General features: G+C 41.8%; 1 protein-coding gene across 1 annotated transcript; it reads left to right on the forward strand.

Moving 5' to 3' along the window:
- The first annotated feature begins 19,495 nt into the window (after positions 1 to 19,495).
- On the forward strand, positions 19,496 to 21,940 carry LOC110682481 (germin-like protein subfamily 2 member 4). Its single transcript, XM_021858818.1, has 2 exons — positions 19,496 to 19,909; positions 21,211 to 21,940. The coding sequence occupies exons 1-2, from the start codon at positions 19,795 to 19,797 to the stop codon at positions 21,753 to 21,755; spliced, it is 660 nt and encodes a 219-aa protein (XP_021714510.1). The 5' UTR covers positions 19,496 to 19,794; the 3' UTR covers positions 21,756 to 21,940.
- Positions 21,941 to 22,773: the final 833 nt, after the last annotated feature.

The raw sequence follows: 22,773 nt of genomic DNA on the forward strand, positions 1-22,773 counted from the left end.
CAATTTTGAAATTTTTTTGACTTTTTTTCGCTCAGAAATAAAAATTGCCAAAAATTTTACCATGGACCCTAATACCTTCCGGGAGTCCAATTGGGTGGGTGTATCCATCCAATTTTCCTTTAAACGGCCAATTTACCGGTTTACAATTTGCATAGATTTTATTAAATCAAGCCTACCACGAACATTTATGACAACATATAATAATCATAAATGGTTCCAAACAGAATTATATGACCCAAGATGTATCTCCTAAAATTTCAAGGCTTTTCGACACCGGGATCGAAACCTCCAAAATTTCTTAAAAGCGTGGATCTTAGCCTTCAATTTTGGAGTTTTTTTTTACTTTTTTCGCCCGAAAATAAAAATTGCATAAGTATTTACCGTGGTCTCTAATACCCTTTGGGAGTCCAATTGGGTGGGTGGAACCATCCAAATTGCGTATAAACGGTCAATTTACTGGTTTACAACTTGCACTGATTTCATTAAATCAAGCCTATCACGAACATCTATGACAACAAATAATGATCATATATGGTTCCAAACGGCATTATATGACCGCTTGTATTCCTTAAAATCTCAAGACTTTGCGACACCAGGCCCCAAAACCTCTAAAATTTCTTAAAAGCGTGGATGTTAGCCTTCAATTGGAAATTTTTGACTTTTTTTTTTCTGCTCCAAAATAAAAATTATCGAAATGTTTACCATGGTCCCTTATACCCTCCGATAGTCCAATTGGGTGGGTGGAACCATCCATTTTGCCTTTAAACGGCCAATTCACCAGTTTACAATTTGCACCAATTTCATTAACTCAAGCCTACCACGAACATTTATGACAACAAATAATGATTATATATGATTCCAAATGACATTATATGACCCCGAGATGTATTCTAGAGAATCTCAAGGATTTTCGATACCGGGCCAGAAACCTCCAAAATTTCTCAGAAAACGTGGATATTTTCCTTTTTTTTTGGAAATAATAATTGCCAAAATGTTTTACCATGGTCCCTAATACCTTTCGAGAGTCCAATTTGATGGGTGGAACCATCCAATTTGTCTTCAAATGGCCTATTTACCGGTTTATAACTTGCACCGATTTCATTAAATCAAGTCTACCACGAATATTTATGACAACAAATAATGATCAAATATAGTCCCAAACGGCATTATATGCCTCCGAGATGTATCACCTAAAATTTCTATACTTTTCGACACCAGGCTCCGAATCCTCTAAAATTTCTCAAAAAGTGTGGATATTAGCCTTTAATTTTGAAATTTTAAACTTTTTTTCGCCCGAAAATAAAAATTTGCAAAATGTTTACCATGATCCCTAATATTGTCTAGGATTTTGGGCCCATTGGGTGGGTGGAACCATCCAATTTGCCTTTAAACGACCAATTTATCGGTTTACAACTTGTACCGATTTCATTAACTCAAGTCTACTACGAACATTTATGACAACAAATGATGATCAAATATGATTCCAAACGGCATTATATGACCTCGAAATTTATCCCCTTAAGTTTCAAGACTTTTCAAAACCGGGCCCTGAAACCTCCAAAATTTCTCAAAAAGCGTAGATATTAGTCTTCAATTTCGGAATTTTTGACTTTTTTCAGCCGAAAATAAAAATTTTCCAAATGTTTACATAGGTCCCTAATACCCTCTGGGAGTCCAATTGGGTTGGTGGAACCATCCAATTTGTCTTTAAACGACCAATTTTCCGGTTTACAATTTGCTCGGATTTTCATTAACTCAAGCGTACTACGAACATTTATGACAACATATAATGATCATATATGGTTCCAAACGGCATTATATGACCCCGAGATATACCCCTTAAAATATCAAGACTTTTATACACTGGACCTCGAAACCTACAAATTTTTTTTAAAAAAACGTGGATATTAGCCTTTAATTTTGGAATTTTTTGACTTTTTTTCGCCCGCAAATAAAAATTGCCGAAATTTTTACCTTTGTCCCTAATACCCTTCAGGAATCCAATTGGTTAGGTGGAACCATCCAATTTTCCTTTAAACACTACTAGAAATAGGCCTATTTTCGACGGACTGGTTCCGACGGATATGTAATTCCGTCGGAAAACTCAAAAATTCTGACGGATTTTTATTCCGTCGGAAATTTCTGACGGAATAAAAATCCGTAGGAATATATGGGCTTTTAGACGGAATATTTGGTCGGAAATAACATTTTCCGACGGAATACAAATCTGTCGGAAATTTTCGACGGAAATTTCGGTCGCAACATATTTTAAAAAAAAAAACAACCTCCTTGAAAACTAAAAACCCTAAATCCCCCACTTCACTTTTCCGCCCCTAATATCTCTTTCCCCTTCTCCTTCTATCTCTTCTTTCATTCTCTCGGTCCTCTTCTCTCTCCTCTTTCCTTTCACCTTCTCATTCCTCTTCTCTCTCCTCTTTCCTTTCACCTCTATCATCGCCTCCCTTCTCCTTCTGCCCCCCTTCTCCTTCTTTTTCTTTCTCCTTCTATTTCCCTTTCGACCTCCTTCTGTCTCCTTTTCGATCTCCTTCTGTCCCCCTTATTAATATTTTCATTCATCTTCTCTCATCTCTTTCACCCACCTTACTACCCTCATTCCGCCGCAACAACACCAACAACATCGATATCAACTAAAACGGCACCAACAATGACATCAACAACGAAGGTTTTGGGTCAAATTCGACCATGAAAACTTTCGATCTAGAGTTTTCATGGTCGAATTTGGCTTATAAACCCAATTTCGAGGTTATTTTTTGTCAAATTAAGGTATTTATCTTTTTTTTTCTTAATTTTGATTTTATTTTGTTAATTTTGTTTTGGGTTATTTTTATTTTTGAAATATATGGTGGTGGTGGTGGTGGTGGTGGTTGGAGTTTCAATTTTGGTGGTTGGGTTGGTGATGTGTGGTCAGATTTTTTTGATTTTTTTTGGGTTGCAGTGTCGTGGTCGGAAGATCTAGGTACGTGGGGTTTAAATTGGTGCTGAAGGGAGGGAGGTGGTGGTGGGTAGATCTGGGTTTTGTTTAGGGATTTTTTTTTTATGTTTGTTTTTTTGTTGCGGTGGGGACTGGTGGGGATATAGGTCTGTTGGTGTGGTGGTTTGGCGGTGGGGACTGGTGGGGATATAGGTCTGTTGGAGGTGGTTAAACGCCGTGCCGGTGGTGGTGCGACGTTTTTTTTTATTTCGGTTGAAATTGTTTCCGACGGAATTCCGGTCGGAAATTTACGACGGAATGTAAAATCCGTCGAAAATTTACGACGGATTTTCCCAGTGCCGAAAATTGTCTTCAGACGGAAAATTTCGTCGAAAATTCCGTCGGAAAAGTGTTTCCGACGGAATTTTCGACGGAAAATGTCATTTTTCCTACGATGCCTTTTCCGACGGACCAACACCGACGGAATTCCGTCGGAAACCCGCTTTCCGACGGAAAACAGGTTGTTTCCAAGGAAAAAAGTCCGTCGGAAAACGGTCTTTTTCTTGTAGTGAAACGACCAATTTTTCGGTTTATAACTTATACCGATTTCATTATCTCAAGCCCACCACGAACATTTATGACAACAAAAAATGATCATATATGGTTCCGATCGGCATTATATGACCCTGAGATGTATCGCATAGAATTTCAAAGCGTGGATATATTAGCCTTCAATTTTGGATTTTTTTTACTTTTTTCCGCCCGAAAATAAAATTGCCAAAATGTTTACCATGGTCCCTCATACCCTCTAGGAGTCCAATTGGGTGTGTGGAATCATCCAATTTGCTTTTAAACGGCCAATTTACCGATTTACAACTTGCACCGATTTACTTGTTTACAACGGCCAATTGAATTAATTTGCAGCGAACCCGACTTGAACCGAAATGGTCTCAAACCCATTTTAATCCGTCAAAACCCTAATTTAACCCGACTTGTTACTAACCCTACCTGAATTCAACCTGACCCATTCCGAACTCGATCCGAATTTAACCCAACCTGTTACAAACCTAACCCGAAATCAACCCGACTTGTTATTGACCTGACCTAAATTCAACCCAACTTGTTATTGACCCGACCCGAATTTTACCAGACCTATTACTTACCCGACCCAAAAATACAATCCGATCTGTTACTAATCCGACTCGAAATTAACACGACTTGTTATTGACCCGACCTAAATTCAACCCAAATTGTTCTTGACCCGATTTCAAATCACCTTAATGCAATTTAGACCACCTTATTATTGTTAATAAAGCATTTTCTCTAAGGAGACAAAGTCGGTCCAGGCCAGCAAAAGAAAGGAACATCATCCTCAAATTGAAGAGTTAAATATAGTATATATTTGTTGTATGGTCAAAGGAGTTAATTATCTTCCTAAATTATAGACTATAGTTCCCTAGTATATATATATATATATATATATATATATATATATATATATATATATATATATATATATATATATATATATATATAAATATATATATATGTATTATAGTTAAAGGAAATAATTATCCTAATAAAAATGATAATTATCTATTTATAGTTAGTTGAACCCAAATATGACCTGACTGGGAAATGACCCAACCTGATTGTAACCTGCAAATTATTGACTTGAACATAACCCGACTTAAATCCGAGAATGACCTGACTTGGAAATGACCTAACCTTATTATAACCCGCAAATTATTGACTTGAACCGAACCCGACTTGAACCCGAGAATGACCCGACTGGAAATGACCTGATTATAATCCGCAAATTATTGGCTTGAATCGAACCCGACTCAAACTCGAGAATGACCCGACCTAATTATAACCCGCAAATTATTAACTTGAACTGAACACGACTTGAACCCGAAATTACCCTAACCCGTTTTAACCGGTGAAAACTCAAATTAAACTCGACCTATTGTTCACCCGACCCGAATGTAACCCGACCTAATCCCGACCCAAACCCGATAAGAGGTATGACCCGACTTTACCTGACTCAAGCATGACCCAACCCAAACCCGACTCGCATAGGTTATGGAATTAATCTGAATTGACCCGACCCACTCTTGTGCGACCCAAACCCGACTCGTTTATCCGAATTGACAACTCTAATTACGTTACGAAACCTTGGTACAAAGTAGAAAAGGGATTTACCAATATTTATCAACATGCTAAGAATAATCTTAGACCATCTTTTGTGATTTCCCAGAAAATTAAGGATGATAAATTGAATCAACCTGAAGATTCTATGATCTTAGGAAAGTCATGTACTTGGGTTGTTGGGGTCTAATTAGTCCTTAAAGTTGCATTAATGATATGGACAAGATTTGATGAAAGATTTTACGTAGTTTTTCTAAAACTTAACCAACTAATTTAATTTACGTCTAGTTGGGTAGCCAACCTTGGGATTTTAATTATATTGTATCAATTGTATGTTTGTTATTACATAATTTGACCTTTTTAATCAAGTTTTCTTTCTACTCATATTTCATAATTTATTATTCAATTATGGTGGCAAGTAGTTTGGAAAAGAATATACCTTTCATCATTTATCATTCTATCTAGAAATTAACTCATGCAAAAGGAAATAATATGTACATTATTATCTATGCCTAACATATAACCAAATTAAATTTCCTTTCTCAAGCAAAATCTTTGTAACCACTTTTGGTAAAATCATTTCAATCCCTAGATAATTGTTAATTGAATTCCAAAGTTATACAACCAGACAACCAAGTTGGTGTTTTTTCTTAATTTGTTTACGAATTCAGGGAAAATTTGGGGAATAAACAAGCAACCGGTGCTAGGAATAGAATCAGTCATCTTGAAGGACAACTTTCATCAACTCAAAATGAGTTATCGTCTAATAAGGCTCATTTGGAAATGTTGAACCAAAAGGTAGGAAAGCTTACAAAAGATAATTTGGATCATGAAACTATAATAAATAAATTGGTTAAGATAGGGGAACTCCAAGAACAATTTACTTCTACTAAGGTTGAGGAATTAACAAGTAAGTGTAACTTAGAAGCATCGAGAAAAGAGGAAGAAGAACTAAAAGAACAACTTTTAAATCGATGGAAAGTTGAAGAGGATGTAGGAAGGAAGTTGCGAGAGGTGATCAAGTTTCAAAAACTAGTTGCATGTGTCAATGAAGAAGTTTTATGTACCAAAGTTCATTTAGAAGCGTTCAAAAAGGAGGAAGACATACTCAAAGAGCAACTTTTAGATCTAGAAAGGATCTTAGAAGAAATGGAAATGAAATTGAATATGGTAATGGAGCTTGAGAAAGAACTTGCAGATACTAAGAATAAGGTATTAATAATTGTTTGGGTCCAATTAAGCCAATTGGGCCTAGTCATTAAATGATTCTATATTCCAAGGTCAAGGCCCAAGCCTCCATTAAGCCAAGTCAGCATAAAGTCAGCGACCCAAATTGTCATAGTCAGCCCATGACTACTTCCGGCCCAGTTATCCTCCTCCTTTTGTCATGCTAAGGTATAAAAGCCTTCATCTCACCATTTATGATTCATTCACATTAAAAGCCTCAAGCATTAAATCTCTTGCATAACTTTCTCTCTCTAAACACTGTTTGACTTCGGCATCGGAGGGGTCTTCCTCGGATCCACCCCCGAGGCCAGTTTACGTGTGTTTGCTGTGCAGGAAACCTTCGGCCCAGCATCATTTGGACCGGATTAGTCTTCATCCACTTCATTGGACCTTCGGCAAGGTCCCATTGTTTTCACCCGAAACAATTTGGCGCCGTCTATGGGGAAGACTTTCAAAAAATCTTTAAGCCAATTAAAACCGTCTTGCAAAAATCTTAGTAGCAATGGCTAAGAACCGCAAGAACAAGCGACTAAGTTAAGGAGCAGGCGAAAGGCCTAAGACTCCTACACCATCACCTTCTCCGGACCGAAACTCTTCTAAGGGTGCCAGTTCGGGAGGATTATACCGGGAGGATTCCCTTTCTCCCGTAATTCACAACTCTCATCATAGACCTAGTCCTCCTCGGTCTAACAGAAGTCAGTCCGATCATAGGACTCAATCAGTGCCCCAAATCTAACCTTTGACTATCCGCTCTCACTCTCACACTCAGCCGAGGGCCCCTTTAACGGGGCCCAGCTCGGAAGAAGTGGCAAGAGCGCTGGCGGTGCTCATGGAAGCAATGAGGGCACAAAATATGCCTCCACCTCGTGACCGAACTCCTCCGCATACTAGACATCAGCGGAGGAAGCTTGACCAAGAGGGGGGGAAACCTCCATCCTTCAGGGAGATGGAATAGTGGGAAGAGGACACCTGGAGGACCGAAAGAGAGAGGAAAAAGAACCCTCACTTTTTTGAAGGATCCTCTACCTCTCGACCAGAAACTCACAAAAGCAGCAGCTCTGCCTCTCGGCCAGAAACTGTGCGCCGAGAACAACCAGAGACTGCTCGCCGAAGTGTCCTCGGCCGACTCGGCGGCAGGGAGCCGAGTGTGCATAGCCGCCTCTCGTTCCCTGTAGCCGAGGCCCGAACTTCCCATCCAGGGACGAAAACCACTCTTACCTCTCTAAGAGGGAAGAGTACGGTCCCTTCGGCCAGGAACAAGGGTAAGGCGGTGATGCTTCCTACCAGTTCTCCATTTGAGCAACGGATTCTGGAAGAGCATGTTCCGACAGTTAAAATCCCGTCGCACATTACTTATGATGGAACTTCGGATCCAAAGGACCATATTTCCTCTTACGAGGGGCACATGCATCTTTGCCCCAGGTCCGAAGCGACCTGGTGCAAGTATTTTTCCACCACTCTCAAGGGGGTCGCACAAGCGTGGATCTCCAAGGGAGTAAAGGAAGGCTCTATAACGGGGTGGGACGATCTGTACACCAAGTTCAAGAGCAAATTCTCCACGGAAAACCGCCGAGAGAAGACCACTTTAAAGCTCATGGGCCTGCAGCAAGGGGAGAACGAGAGTCTCCGGGACTACTTGACTCGTTTCAGCAACGAGTCATCCAGCGTTTCTCATCTGGACCAGGGACTGGCCGTTTTCGCAATGCAGAATGGCCTTCAGCCCGGGAAGTTCCTTGACTTCATGGTCATGCACACCCCGCAGACCCTAGAGGAGGCTCTGAACTCCTCGGATAAATTCATCCGAGCCGAGGAGTGAAACAAAACAAAATCCCAACCCCAATCCGGGGGTGGGAAGCAAAAACAAACGTCTGAAGGCCAAGGCCAGAAGGCGAGAGGAAAGGCGAAAGCCTCAGAACAATCTTCGGCCAACGAGCCGAAGAAGGAAAAATATGCTCCTTTTACAGGCAGATATGAATCCTATACTCCGCTGACCCTCCCGTGCGCTAAGATCTACAGCGTGACGAAGGAAGAGCAGAGTTATAGGAAGTCGAGATCACTCCCTGAGTGGTATCAACGCAAAAATAAAAATCAGTGGTGTGAGTTCCACGAATCACCAGGACACAACACTGAAGAATGTATCCAGCTGAAGGACCAAATCGAAGATATGGTTCGAAAGAATACTTGAAAAAATACATCGCGAATCACCGCGAGAAAAAAGAGGCTGAGAAATCCGAAAAGGACTCTCTGCAAGAACTTGACTTCCCCCGAAAGAACAGCAAAAATGCGGAGGGAAAATTTCCTTCAATTAACGTTATCTCGGGAGGAATATGTTCTCGGAGGGAGCATAAACGTCACCTTAGGTCTCAGACCCATCAAGTGAATAATGCTAGCATTCAGCCGCCCCAGTTGCCGGTGCCGAACATGACGTTCACATCCGCCGACTGTCGGGGGGTGACTTACCCTCACGAGGATCCGTTGGTGATCATCGCCACGGTGGCCAACTATGATGTCAGCAAAGTCCTTGTTGACGGTGGTAGCGGAGCAAACATTTTGTTCCGAAAGGCTTACAACCAAATCAAGCTGAAGCCCAAGCACCTCACGCCGGTACCCTACCCGATATCCGGATTTAATGGGGTTTCGACTTATCCAGACGGGAAGGTAACACTTCCTGTCACCATCGGCTGTGATGAGGCAGCCAAGAACGTCATGACCGAATTCTTAGTCATCGACGCTCCTTCTGTGTACAATGTGATCATGGGGAGACCCATTATTCACGAGATCCAAGGGGTAGTCTTGACATACCATCAGCTGATGATCTATGTCTTGGATTCCGGCTATCTCGAAAGGATCGAGGGCGGCCAAAAGGAGGCCCGAAGGTGCAACTACCTCAAGCCATCCACTAGTCGTACAAAAAAGGACGACGAGGATGAGGAGGAGAAAGATAGTCAGCCAAGTGCGAAGAAGCCGAAAGGCCTAAGTGCTTCGGCTCAAGGAGACCTGGCCAAAGAAAAAGGCCCAGGAAAAGAAAAGGCTAGCTCATCATCTGAGCCGAAAGACTTAGAGAGCCAGCCGAAAAAGAAAAAATCTGGAACCCCTGCTGACATAGACAGCAGGCCAGAAGACGATGAGTCCAGCCCCACGGCAACAGAGCTGGACCAGCAGACCGAAACGGTCGAGTTGACCGAAGGAGACGTCGAAAAATGCGTTACAATCGGGCTGGATCTTGATCCGAAAGTCCGCGTTGAGCTCATCCAACTCCTTCGGGACAACCGAGATGTGTTTGATTTCTCGGCAGCTAACATGCCCAGGATAAGCCCAGACCTCATATCCCATAAGCTTAACGTCGACCCAACGTGTCAGCCAGTTAAGCAAAAGAAGCGGAATTACTCCGCAAATAAGAACCGAGACATCGCAGCCGAGGTCAAAAAAGTTACTAGATACAGGCTTCATCGAACCTTGTCAGTATCCAGAATGGCTGGCTAATATGGTGATGGTTCAAAAGGCAAATGACACCTGGAGAATGTGCGTTGACTTCACGGACCTAAATAAGGCGTGTCCGAAGGATTTTTATCCCTTGCCGAGGATCGATCAGTTAGTCGACTCGACAAGTGGCCACCCCTTGCTTAGTTTCATGGACGCATTTTCTAGGTATCATCAAATCTTCATGCATCCTGACGACCGAGCAAAGACGACATTCGTCACGAACGTCGGGGTGTACAACTACAAAATGATGCCCTTCGGATTGAAAAATGCGGGGGAAACATATCAAAGACTGGTGGACCAAGTTTTTGCCAAGCAAAAGGGCCGAAACATGGAAGTCTACGTTGACGATTCAATCGTCAAAAGCAAAAAAGACGAAGACCATGTTAAGGACCTGGCAGAAACTTTTGCCACCCTAAGAAAGCACCAGATGAAGCTGAATCCGAAGAAGTGTGTCTTCGGCGTGAAGTCAGGGAAATTCCTTGGGTTCATGGTCAGCAAAAGAGGGATTGATGCCAATCCCGCCAAGGTGCAGGCAGCACTCGATCTTCCCGAGCCGAAAACAAAGAGGGACGTTCAGCGGCTCACTGGAAGAATGGCAGCCTTTTCGAGGTTCATCTTCAGGGCCTCGGATAAGGGGTTACCTTTCTTCAAAGCCCTAAAACTCCCGAAAACAAAAGAGCTCGCCTGGGAGGACGAGCAAAAAGAAGCCTTCAAGCAGGTTCAGGAGCACCTGGCTCAGCTCCCAACGCTAGCTAGCCCAGTAGAGGGAGAGTCCCTGTACTTGTACATGGCTGTCAGCCCAGCCACCATCAGTGCAGTGCTACTGAGGGAGGAAAATAAAATTCAACAACCGATCTACTTCGTCAGTCACACTCTGACGGATGCCGAGACCCGCTACCCCTTACTCGAAAAAGTTGCTTATGCGTTGGTGGTAGCTGCTCGGAAGTTAAGACCCTATTTTGATTGTCATCAGATAGTGGTTTTGACTGATCAACCGCTGGAAAAAGTTCTCGGCAAAGTTGAGAAATCTAGTAGGCTGGCCAAATGGGCTTTCGAGCTTACAGAGTTCAGCATCAGCTATCAGCCGAGAGCAGCCATAAAGGCTCAAGCTCTGGCGGACTTCCTGGTCGAATGCTCGTACCAGGAAACTCTAGATGATGAAAAGAAAACCTGGACCGTGTTCACGGATGGATCCTCCACCGTGAATGGTTCGAGGGCAGGGGTGGTTATAACCTCTCCTGAAGGCAAGTCCTTCAAGTATGCAATAAAATTTTCATTCAAAGCTTCGAACAACGAGGCCGAATATGAGGCGGCCATTGCCGGCCTAAAATTGTGCATCTCGCTGGAAGCCAAACATGTTTGTCTGAAAATAGACTCTCAGCTAGTTGCATATCAGATTGGTGGCAGTTACGAGGCCAAAGAGCCCTCGATGATATCCTACCTCGCCAAGATCAAATCAGTTATTGCAAAGCTGAGAACTTTCGAAGTTCAGCTGATCCCAAGGGGTCAGAATGCTCAAGCCGATGCACTCTCTAAACTTGCTAGTTCAACTCTCACCGAGCTGAACCGGTCGGTTTACATGGAAGTGCGCCGAGAAAGAAGTGTCGAAGAAGCATCTGAAGTGTGCTGCGTTGACCATGAACCAAGCTGGATGGATCCCATCCTAGCTTTCAAGCTTCGGGGAGAAATTCCCGAAGACAAAATTTTGGCCTCCAAGCTGAAGCGAACCGGTTCAAGGTTCATTGTCTTCACGGGAGAGCTGCTAAAGAAATCCTTCTCAGCCCCATTGCTGAAGTGTGTGGGGCCGACAGATGCAGATTACATCCTTCGGGAAATTCACCTCGGCATCTGTTGGAACCACATTAGGGGAAGGACCTTAGCCCACAAAGCATTAAGGGCAGGGTACTATTGGCCCACCATGATCTCAGACGCTAAGGAGCTTGTCAGAAAATGCGAAAAATGTCAAAAATTCGCACCGGTCATCCATCAGCCAGCCCAGGAGCTTCAGCCTGTGTTAAGTCCATTTCCATTTGCTCAATGGGGGTTGGATATCCTGGGCCCATTTCCAGATGCCGCATACCAGAAAAAATGGCTGATAGTCGGTGTTGACTATTTCAGTAAATGGATTGAGGCCGAAGCACCCTCGAACATTACAGAGCAAACTGTCAGGAAATTTATCTGGCAGAATATCATCACTCGTTTCGGCATCCTGAAAGTGTTTGTCTTTGATCATGGAAGGCAATTTGATAACCTGCCGCTGAAGCGGTATATAGACCAGTTCGGCATCAAACTGGCATATTCAGCGGTATGCCACCCGCAAAGTAATGGACAAGTCGAAGCTGCAAATAAGCAGATCCTGAATGCCCTCAAAAAGAGAGTGGAGGATCAAAAGTCCAAGTGGCTGGAGGAGCTCCCGGGAACACTCTGGTCCCTTTGGACAACCGAAAAAGAGGCAATGGGCCATTCACCCTTTGAATTGGTGTATGGCGCCGAAGCCGTCCTCCCAGTGGAGATCGGCACTGAAAGCCTACGAGTGCACCACTTCTCGGCCGAGAATGAGCAACTTATGAAGGAATCTCTCGATTTCCTTGACGAAGTAAGAGACTCGGCCTGAGTCACAATGGCTGCATACAAGCAGAGAATCAGTAAATTTTACAACCGAAGAGTCCAGGCAAGGCCTCTCAAAATTGGAGACCTTGTCCTTCGGAACGCTGCTGCAGTACAGAAAGGCCGGATTCATGGGAAGCTCTCAGCTACTTGGGAGGGACCCTATGAAATCTATGATGAACTCCAGCCGGGAACATACCAACTTCGGCAGTTGGATGGAACTGTGCTGAAAAATCACTAGAATGCTGATGTACTTAAAAAATATCAGGTGTAAACCCTTCGGGGCAGAACAATCTTTGTAAGTACATTTTGAATTATTAATGAAAGGCCTCAGAGCCACTATTTTTCTACAAACATTTGCAATCTTTACTCTTCCATTTTTTCTTTATGCTATCTACTCTTTAAGGGTTTTCTTCGGCCCTGTTCGAAACCTTCGCCCTCAGAGCACCAGGTTTCGGATTGCCGATAAACTCGCCTTTTTAAAGAACTCTGGTCTTTCAGCTGGGGTGAAAACCTTAGTAAGACTTGTTCTACAAGGCAATGAGTCCATGGACAAATATGGGATATTGCCTTAAATGAGCCTTGTATCCCAGATAGCCATTATCTGAAATACTGCCTTCAGTTGGCCCTATGTTTGAGATATCCATTTTCAAGATAGACAGAAAATCAAGAGCAAAAGCATAAACTGGTAGAAAATAGACAAGGAAAACAAGAATGATCTCAGAAATCTGAAGAACAAGTTTTCAAATCTCTGGGGGGGCAAGAAGCACAACAAGTGCAGATGGCCGGCCTCAGCTGAGACCTCTAAGCCGAAGCTTTGTACTTAGCAAAAAAATCAAATCAACGTATTCAAACATGCAAGTTCAAAGCAGGACAATATGAGGGAAATATCAAATTCATAAATACGAAATCATGATCGGATTACGAGCTACAAACATAATTGTTTAATCAAACTGAAAGATAATATCGGCAGCCGCCCACAAGCGGAAAATAACAGCTGCCGAAATGCGTACAAGACAAAAAGTAAATAAGTTTGTACACTGAGGCAAGCTGAAGCAAAAACAAAGGCAAAAAACAGTCAGAAGCGGCATCCATCATTTTTAGAGCACGTTGATCCGCAGGATTCTGAAGATGACTGCCCGAGTCCCTAGGCTTCAACTGGAGGATCAGGCATCCCAGCGAGGGTGGAGCCCAGCGCGATATCAACCCCAGCTGCAGAAGAGGCAGGTTGAACTGAAGCCTGGACTTCAGCTTCCTTCATCTCAGCTTCTTTCAGCTCAGCCTCCTTCATCTCAGCATCCTCGGCCTGGAGGCGGGCCAGCAGATCAACCTCAGCCTGACTGGCTTGCTGCATATGAGGATCCTTAGGGTCTTCAGCCCAGATTTCGCATTGATACCAGTCCAGATCAGGCGCAGCGTGAAGAGCCAGTCTCCGAGCCACCCCATAGCCATTGAGGTAGGCAGTCGAATACTCCTCCTGGGTGTAAACCCTGAGGGCTAGTTGAGCCTCAGCATCGGCCAGCTTCTTCTGCACCTCTTTCAAGGCTTTCTGGGAAGACTCTCGCTGCTCCTTCAACTGAGCCTCGGCATCAGCAAGCCTCTGTTCAGTCCGCTCAGCCTTGTCTCGGGCTTGGGAAAGATCTTCCTCCTAGTTCTTCAGCTGAACCTCCAGGCTTGTGATGCTCTGCCGCTGAGACTCTAGCTGAATCCCGGCCTCGACCAGATCCTTCTCCCTCATTTCACAGGCTTGGCGATTTTGTTTGGCGTCAGCTTCTAAGATCTTGAGCTTCTGCCGAGATATCTCTTCTCGGGCCAGCACTTGAGATTTAACCTTAGAGTCAATTTTGTGCTGGATCTTGGCTTTGAGGCTGGGAACGTCAACCGCGCCGAAAGATTTGATCAGGGCCTCACCCTCATCTATTTGAGGCAAGACATCCTTCTCCATTTCATCGCAGAAAGTGTTGAAGGAGTCGATCACGACCTTAGCCCTGTGCTCGGCTTTCTCCTACTTCAGCTGGGAAAGCTTTGCCTCTGTCTCAGCAATGTCAACCCTTCCCTGGAGCGTGTCAATCATCTCACAGGTCAGGGTATGGTTGTAGACAACCTGCAAAACCAGAATCGAATTTAAGTTAATAAAAGTTACAAGCAAGTGGAGTAAACTGGAAATGCTGAAGGTGCAGAATCTTATTACATACCTGCATCAGCATCCTCTGGTTGTCTCTAGATGGATCTGGTACTGAGGGACCGGGTTCGGCAATTCTAGCAGTTGCTCGAACAGACCACTCTCGGATTTGCTCCATTTTAGATAATTCGGAGCAACCGCCGAAGTAAGCCTCAGCACTTTCCCTGTGTCTCCCCCATATTTGGGCCCTAACGCCATCTGGGATGGAACACTTCTTGGCTGAGAACCCCATGTCCCCAGACTGGAAAGACTTGAAAGAGGGGAACAAAGTTGATGAAACTTCGTCCGCTTTCTCGGGCTCAGTCGTTGCCCCTCCTTCAGCACGGTCCCCTCCAGCCTGGACCCCTTCAGCCTCGCCGAGAGGTTGACTTATCAAGGCGTCAACCTCTCGCTGAATCTCAGCAGTGAAGCCCCTAGGGGCCTCGTCTTCAGCAGTAGCCGCCTCTTCGGCTACCTCAACAACTTCAACCTCGGGGAGCTTAGCAGCACTCCCCTTGTTGGAAACCGCTTCAGGAACCCCCTCCTTTGGATCAGGAGTCCGCTGGTCCTCCTCCATGTCAGTAGTGGGAGGTGGTGGAGGGGTCCTCGGCGGTGATGGAATTGGCGGTGGTGGCTGAGTCGGGGGCGGAGGACCCCCTGTACCTCTTGGAACCCTGCCTCGGCCAGCAACAGGTTCCCTTATTACTACTCCAGGCATCGGCCTCAGCGTGAAGTCTCCCGGACCCATAACAGCTAGGCCCGTCCTTCTTCTCTTCCTCTGCTCCAGAGGTTGGTCGTCCATATCGTCAGAATCCGAAGAATCGAGTTTTGAAAAGTCGTCTGACGATATTGGAGCCTTCCCTTCTCTCCTTCTGCCCTCTTCCTCAGACTGCAAAAGTGGGGGGGGCGAGGAAAAAAAAAAAAAAAATAAGCAAGTGCTGAAAGCCTTACCAAAGTCCTCGGCAGCACCAAAGGTCCCTTCACCCATTTCTAGGGAGTTGATGGCTCTAGTCACTTCTGCAGCAGCTTGAGCGGCGAGTACTTCTTCGGCTAGCAGGGGCCTCAGAGGATCCTGCTTCTCCCACCAAGGCTTCTGCTTCAGATAATCTGCAGCAGCCTCGATCTGAAGGCCCGTCAAGTGTAGGTGCAGCGAACGATCCTTCGGAGCAGTAATTGTTGGAGCTCGGTCTAAGATGACCCTTTCAGCGTTTACTCCTAGCCGATCGTAGTCGATTTCAGAGGTAGCCTTGCTCAACTCTGAATGGAGAAGTTGAAGGTTAGCCTTAAGATATAGACAAAGCAAATGAAGCAATAACAATCTAAAGTCCTCGGCCCCAGCCGAAGGTACTTACCGCCTCTGTGCTTTCGGCTGAGGCCGACAACTGCCAGCATCTTCTCTTGGAGATAACCAGGTTGGGATGAACTTCATTCGGCCAGTCCCCCAGGGTTTTTCTGCTTCCCGAAGAAGCTCATCTGCTCATAGCTTGGGTGGCTAGCGGCATCAGGGTCTTCGGGACCCAAATCTTGCATGTTTGGATCGGGCCTGGAGAGATAACGGGGGGCCCCGAAAGTGGGGGTGCTCTGGATCAACAGGAGCCCTTACCCAGATCCACTGGCCTCTCCAGTCCTTATCCGAAGAGTCGTTCGGCCACATTTTCAGGTATTGTGGATGGCTCTCGATTCGCCACCAGCCAGCCCCATGGTGACCGTATACACTTTGGGTATTCTGCACCAGCTGATGCATCCTTCGGAAACAGTGCAAGTTCGGTTCAACAGCAAAGAACCGGCATACCCATAGATAGGTCATCACCCACCGAATAGTGACGGGTGTCAACTGGCACAGGGAGATCCTGTACTTTATCAAAATATCCCTAACGAAGGGATCTCAAGGGAACCGAAGCCCGTACTGAAGTTGCCGAGTATATACCCCCACATACCCAGGGGGAGGGCGATGAATTCTGTCAGTAGGCGAAGGCATTCGGCACCAATACCCATCTTCCTCAAGGATGCCATAATGCAACTCAATCTGTTCGGCAAACCGATAAGCTTCGGCGTGCCTAACCCACCAATAATAAGGGGAATTGTCCCTCATGGCTCTCTGGGCTTCGGCATTTTGCCATTCAACATGCCCAGGTAGCAAATCCCAAAGCACAGGAGGCAGATATTCCTCCTGTTCTGCAACCTCAGCCTCGGCACCTTGCTGAGGGGCTGCGGCGTTCAATGGGACGGCCAAAATCCCCCTTTTTGGGTCTTCCTGGACGCGTTCCCCATTCCAAACGTCGGCACGGTCCCTGGGGTCCCTGACCTGACCTCGTCTTCCAGTCCGTCGACCTTTTAAGCAAGCCATTGATGAATTCGCGAGAAAGGAAGTTGGTAAAAGAAGAATTCTTTGGAAAAACTAAGAAAATCAAGGGAAATTCGAAGAAAATTACCTTTATGAGAATCGAAACTCGCCGATTCAATGGGTCGGAGCAATGGGTTAAACGTCAAGCTTTGATTTCGGGTGTGGAGTGAAGTTTCGAAGCGAAAACAATGGTCTTTTAGAGAGTTCGAAAGTGAATTGGTGAAGAAATGAGGAGAGAAATGGCGAATTTGGTTTTATATTTCCAGAAAATGGGAATTTCGAAAGTCGAAATGCTTAATTTCTCTTAAAAACCTCCTTAAGTAACCGTTAAACACTCTCTCCCTTAATTAACCGCCCATTATCCACTCAACTTCCCCACTAATTATCCTAATTACGGTTATTTAGTTAATGACTGTTTAAAATTTAAATCTTTTGATTTAATTAAATCATTTACTTCCCTCCATTTTTATTGGATTCAAACCCAACCCGTCATCCTTCCGAATCGGGTCTGGGGGGCAAGTTATTTGGGTCCAGTTAAGCCAATTAGGCCTAGTCATTAAATGATTCTATATTCCAAGGTCAAGGCCCAAGCCTCCATTAAGCCAAGTCAGCATAAAGTCAGCGGCCCAAATTGTCATGGTCAGCCCATGACTACTTCCGGCCCAGTCATCCTCCTCTTTTTGTCATGCTAAGGTATAAAAGCCTTCAATCTCACCATTTATGATTCATTCACATTAAAAGCCTCAAGCATTAAATCTCTTGCATAGCTTTCTCTCTCTAAACACTGTTTGACTTCGGCATCGGAGGGGTCTTCCTCGAATCCACCCCCGAGGCCAGTTTACGTGTGTTTGCTGTGCAAGAAACCTTTGGCCCAACATCATTTGGACTGGATTAGTCTTCATCCACTTCATTGGACCTTCGGCAAGGTCCCATTGTTTTCACCCGAAACAATAACAAAGGGTGAATTTGAAGCGTTAAAAAAGGAGGAAAATAGGCTTAAAGAACAAATGCAAAGTTGTGAAATTTTTCATAAAGATATGGATTCCGAATTGCAAAAGGTTTTGGATCTTGAGAAACAACTTCAGTTTATTAGAGCTGAGGGTTTGTTCGTCAAAGCTATCTTAGAAGGATCGAGAAAGCAAGAAGTGCGGTTTAAGAAACAACTTTTTGAATCTGAAAGATTTCAACAAAACATGGGGATGAAATTACAAAAGATATTGGAGCTCGAAAATGACATTTATTCCTATGAAGTTAAAGCATTATCCGACATGACTAGTTTGGAATGCACTAAAAAGAAAATAAATGAGCTTAATGAAAAACTTTCATTGCCTGAAAAATTAAAGTCTAACAAGCTGTGGTAGAGCTAAAGTTATTGTAAAACTGAGTTTAAATGTAATATTAGGCTAGGGTTGTTATAAATTGATGAATTTGTATAACAAATTATATGTCATCAGTTTCAATTAAAACATTGTACATATGTGATACTGCATACAAGTATATTCAAGTAAATGATATGTAAGAACTATATTTATTTATGGTATGGTGTTCTTCTTTGGTCCTTATTATTGAAGTTGAAGTTGCAAATACTTTGTATATATTGAACTACTAGCATTTACAACTTATTAATTTAGCATCCGAACCATTTGGAAATCTTATCTAAGTAATTTGTTTTTGTAATTGCAACAATTAAAAGATACAAACTCCACGAATCAATGTCCCTCAAGATTATGCTGTTATTGTAATTTGTATTGTTAATTTTGTTCTCCAATCCTTATAATTACATAATATGTTGTGGAAATACATCATCATAATCACGTACATTATTATGCATTATCTTGATGAATAATGGTATGAAACGGATCGATTAGCTCAATCTCAAAGCATAAGACATTACAAACGTAGGGAAAAGCATAAGCTAACATGGAGCTTTCAAGAGCTCTACCGCACGAACCGGGTCAAGCGGCAATCTTTATCCATTTCTAGAATAAATATAATAAATCTCAAATCCATATTAAATGAGAATGGAATGAATATCTTCTTCCTAACATCAACACTTGTTACCACTACTATATTCTTCAGCTCTACGTGCATGATCCATGGCACATTACCAATCGATGATATGTACTGAAACTGACCATGACTCTTTTCCAGTTATTTCCAGAGTTGGCTACATTTTAACTAGCCTTAATTATTTACAATACTAATCCAAGAAAAGGAAATACCAACCAAAGATTAAAACGTGTTTTAAAACTAATTAATTGTACTTAAAATATTTTTAGTCTTTACATTATTATTATTGGATGTTGTCTATACATTATATTTTTACTTATTACGATTAACAATATATTATAAACAATAAACCCAGCTACTAATTATATTGCTCGGTTGAGTCAATAGAGGTCATTAAATCAAGTAAACAGAGGCTAACTATTTAACCACATATGTGATATGTCATGACAAAGGACAAAAACAACCATAACTATTTAAAGCTCCATTTAATAATTTAATAAATTATCATCTCATCCAACAAAAAAAAAAAAATGAAAGTTTGAGATGCTAAAGTCAATATCATATAATTCTCCTTTGCTTTACGTTGAAACAATTAAAAAGTACTTCAAGTATGTAATAGATAGATGAAGGCATGTGGCCTATCCCATGCCTTAATTGCCCTCTCTTGCGGTTGACAAATCATTAATCAATCTTCCTACCCACCACATATTTTCAATTCATCTATAGTCACTATTTAAGAAAACCCCTTCAGCCTTAGTTTACCATTCCAAGTACATCTCTTTAATTTCTTTCTTGAAACATTCGACTAATTGTCATTAAGTTAAACTTAGCTGAGTTAATTATCAGATCTAAACAGCCATTAGTGTTATCAATAATATAATGGCTGTCAAAATAGTTGCTGGTTTTCTAGTGGTGTTGTTGGCAGTGTCTACCCCTGCATTTGCTAATGATCCTGATATGCTCCAAGATGTTTGTGTTGCTGATTCCACCTCTGGTATGTACTCTCTCTCCCTTGTTTTCGGTTTTATCCGATCGCGCTTATTTCGTACTTAAATTATAATTTTATAAGCAATGCAACTCGATATTAATACGATTTACACCATCATATATAGCTTAATGCAATGATTTTTTTTTTTTTTTTAAAAAAATAATAATAATTACGAGGTGAATACATTGGTTTTTATTTTGTGATTTCAATGTATAAATCGTTTAAATTACTGCATTTAGTCAATTACTATAAGGTATATCTGTACAACATTGAAGTTGTGGGTTGAAGTATTTGAAGTCAGTCCTAGCTGATTAGCCCATTATTGTTTTATTCAAGAAATAGTAGTGCTATTCTCTACTCGATATAAGAGTACATCTGTAAATTACTTCGTAGATCCTACCATTATGCTTACAATCAAAGAACATATTTAAGTTAATACATAAATACTACAGTTAATGTAGGGGTTTGAACATGAACCCTTTTCTTTTTTGTTAAATGAACTTAAGTAGTTAAACTTTGGCCTTATGCTTAAGTAATAAGTGAGTGGTGATGATATAAACGAAATTTGATCTCGTATCTTAAACTACCCCAACAGACTATTATTAATTAACTTGCTAGCAATCTAGCATATGATCCACTAAATGCCATAATTATGAAACCACAGATCATTGATTGACTAGAGAACAAGAAAAGGTGAGGAATTGGTGATGCATCAATCACCGATGGTGCACCCAAAAAAGTCATGATTTAACCGCCAGCCCTACCATTCTCCAAAGAATGAAGCACTTTCCAATTGGACATACAGCAGATACTCCATTTTCCATACAGTATGGACTAAGCAACTCCAACTATTCAACCTTCTTTTGTTCCTTAGGCTTTTCTTTTTAGCCCAAATCAATAATTAATTGTCGGCCCACCATATATGTCCATCATACCCACTACTCTATTCATATTTTAATCATTTGAAAGTTTTTTTAACGTCATCTTGGAAAGACTTAAAAAAAATAGGGTCATTTATGTATGATGTATGCTCAAGGGTGTGTTTTATGAATAGATTATTAAACTTCAATTTATAGACGTATTTATATTTTGGTATTTTAATGCCTCATCAGCATCTCTACTAGTGTACTTTGTTTGTCGCGTTTTTCATCAACAAAAATTAGGGTTGGCCTATTATTTTGTGATAAATTATTGATAGCAAGCACCAATTTTTGCATCATACTAAAACATACACTAAATATCAACTTCCAAGGTTGTTGCATTACACTAATTTTGTGTACTTAGCAATTTGAATTACAAAATTTCAGGGGTGAAGGTGAATGGATTTGCATGCAAGGCAGCAGCAAACATAACAGGAGAAGACTTCTTCTTTGCTGGAATAGCCAAACCCGGTATGACAAACAACACCATGGGATCTCTAGTAACTGGAGCCAACGTCGAGAAGATACCGGGACTTAACACACTTGGAGTATCCATGGGCCGTATCGACTTCGCCCCTGGTGGTCTTAACCCACCCCACACCCACCCAAGGGCCACGGAAATGATATTCGTCTTGTACGGAGAATTAGACGTTGGTTTCATAACTACTTCAAATAAGCTCATTTCTAAACACCTTAACGTTGGTGAAACCTTTGTGTTTCCAAGAGGGTTAATCCATTTTCAACAAAATAATGGTAAAAAACCAGCTGCAGTAGTAACTGCCTTCAACAGTCAATTGCCTGGCACCCAATCAGTAGCCGCCACGTTGTTTACCTCGACCCCACCTGTCCCAGATCATGTTTTAACAACGGCTTTCCAAGTTGGTTCCAAGCAAGTTCAAAAGATTAGAGATAGGCTTGCCCCTAAGAAGTAATTAAATACTCCGTATATAATTACTTCTTAATTACCCTTTAATTTTTGTGGATGGATATTCAATCATGTGTATGTAATGAATCGAGTAATAATAAGGGGGAGATCTGATGTCTTGATTGGTTAAGTTTATAATATAGAGATCTGATAAATAAGAAATTGAATATTAATACATTTGTGAACGTGCTTATAAAGTTCTAAAATTTTAATAATCTTCATTGTTTTGTATAATTGTATGTAATTCAACTCTTTAAGTAAAGTAATATTTAATTTAATAATTGTTAGTTTGTCAAAATTATAGTATACTCAAACTAAACTCAGATACTATACATCATTAAGATTCAATAAGAGTTTACCAATTGCATTGTTATGCTTTCATTACAAACATGCATTATGATTATGAATGGTGGCATAAGATAATTAAATCATAGAATTGCTTGCCTAAATGTTAGGTTGTTAGATGACAACCTTTTGTAATTCCATTCATTTAAAAGTTGTTTTAATTTTTTTTTTTAGTAACAGATTAATAATTTCATAAATGATGCTCTACATAGCAATAGTAATCCCTTAGCTTGTTTTATGACTTTTTGTCATTATTCTGTAACATTAGACATCGCTATCAAATACCAAAAAAATCAAAGTAAATTCTCCATAATACAAGTATAATTCAATAGTAATCCCTAAGCTTGTATTATGACCTTTTTGGCATACATCTGTAACATTAGACATCACTATCAAATACCAAAAAAAAATCAAAGTGAATTCTCCATAATACAAGTATATAATTGTTAAAACATTTTGGGAGGTTATTCAAGTATAATTGTTAAAACACTTGGGGAGTAACTTTTGTTGGTTCCTTTCCTTTAACACGTTCTAATTATTGTATTTTTTCATTCCTACTTTTTATTCGCTTTTTTATTAAAAAAAATAATAAAAAAAATAAAAGAAAAAATATTTCTATCACTGGATGACACGTGAAGCTTTATAAGAATTTATTTATTGTTATTACTACTTTCGTCAAA

The sequence above is a fragment of the Chenopodium quinoa genome, unplaced genomic scaffold, assembly GCF_001683475.1.
Source record: "Chenopodium quinoa cultivar QQ74 unplaced genomic scaffold, ASM168347v1, whole genome shotgun sequence".
Taxonomy (NCBI): Eukaryota; Viridiplantae; Streptophyta; class Magnoliopsida; order Caryophyllales; family Amaranthaceae; genus Chenopodium; species Chenopodium quinoa.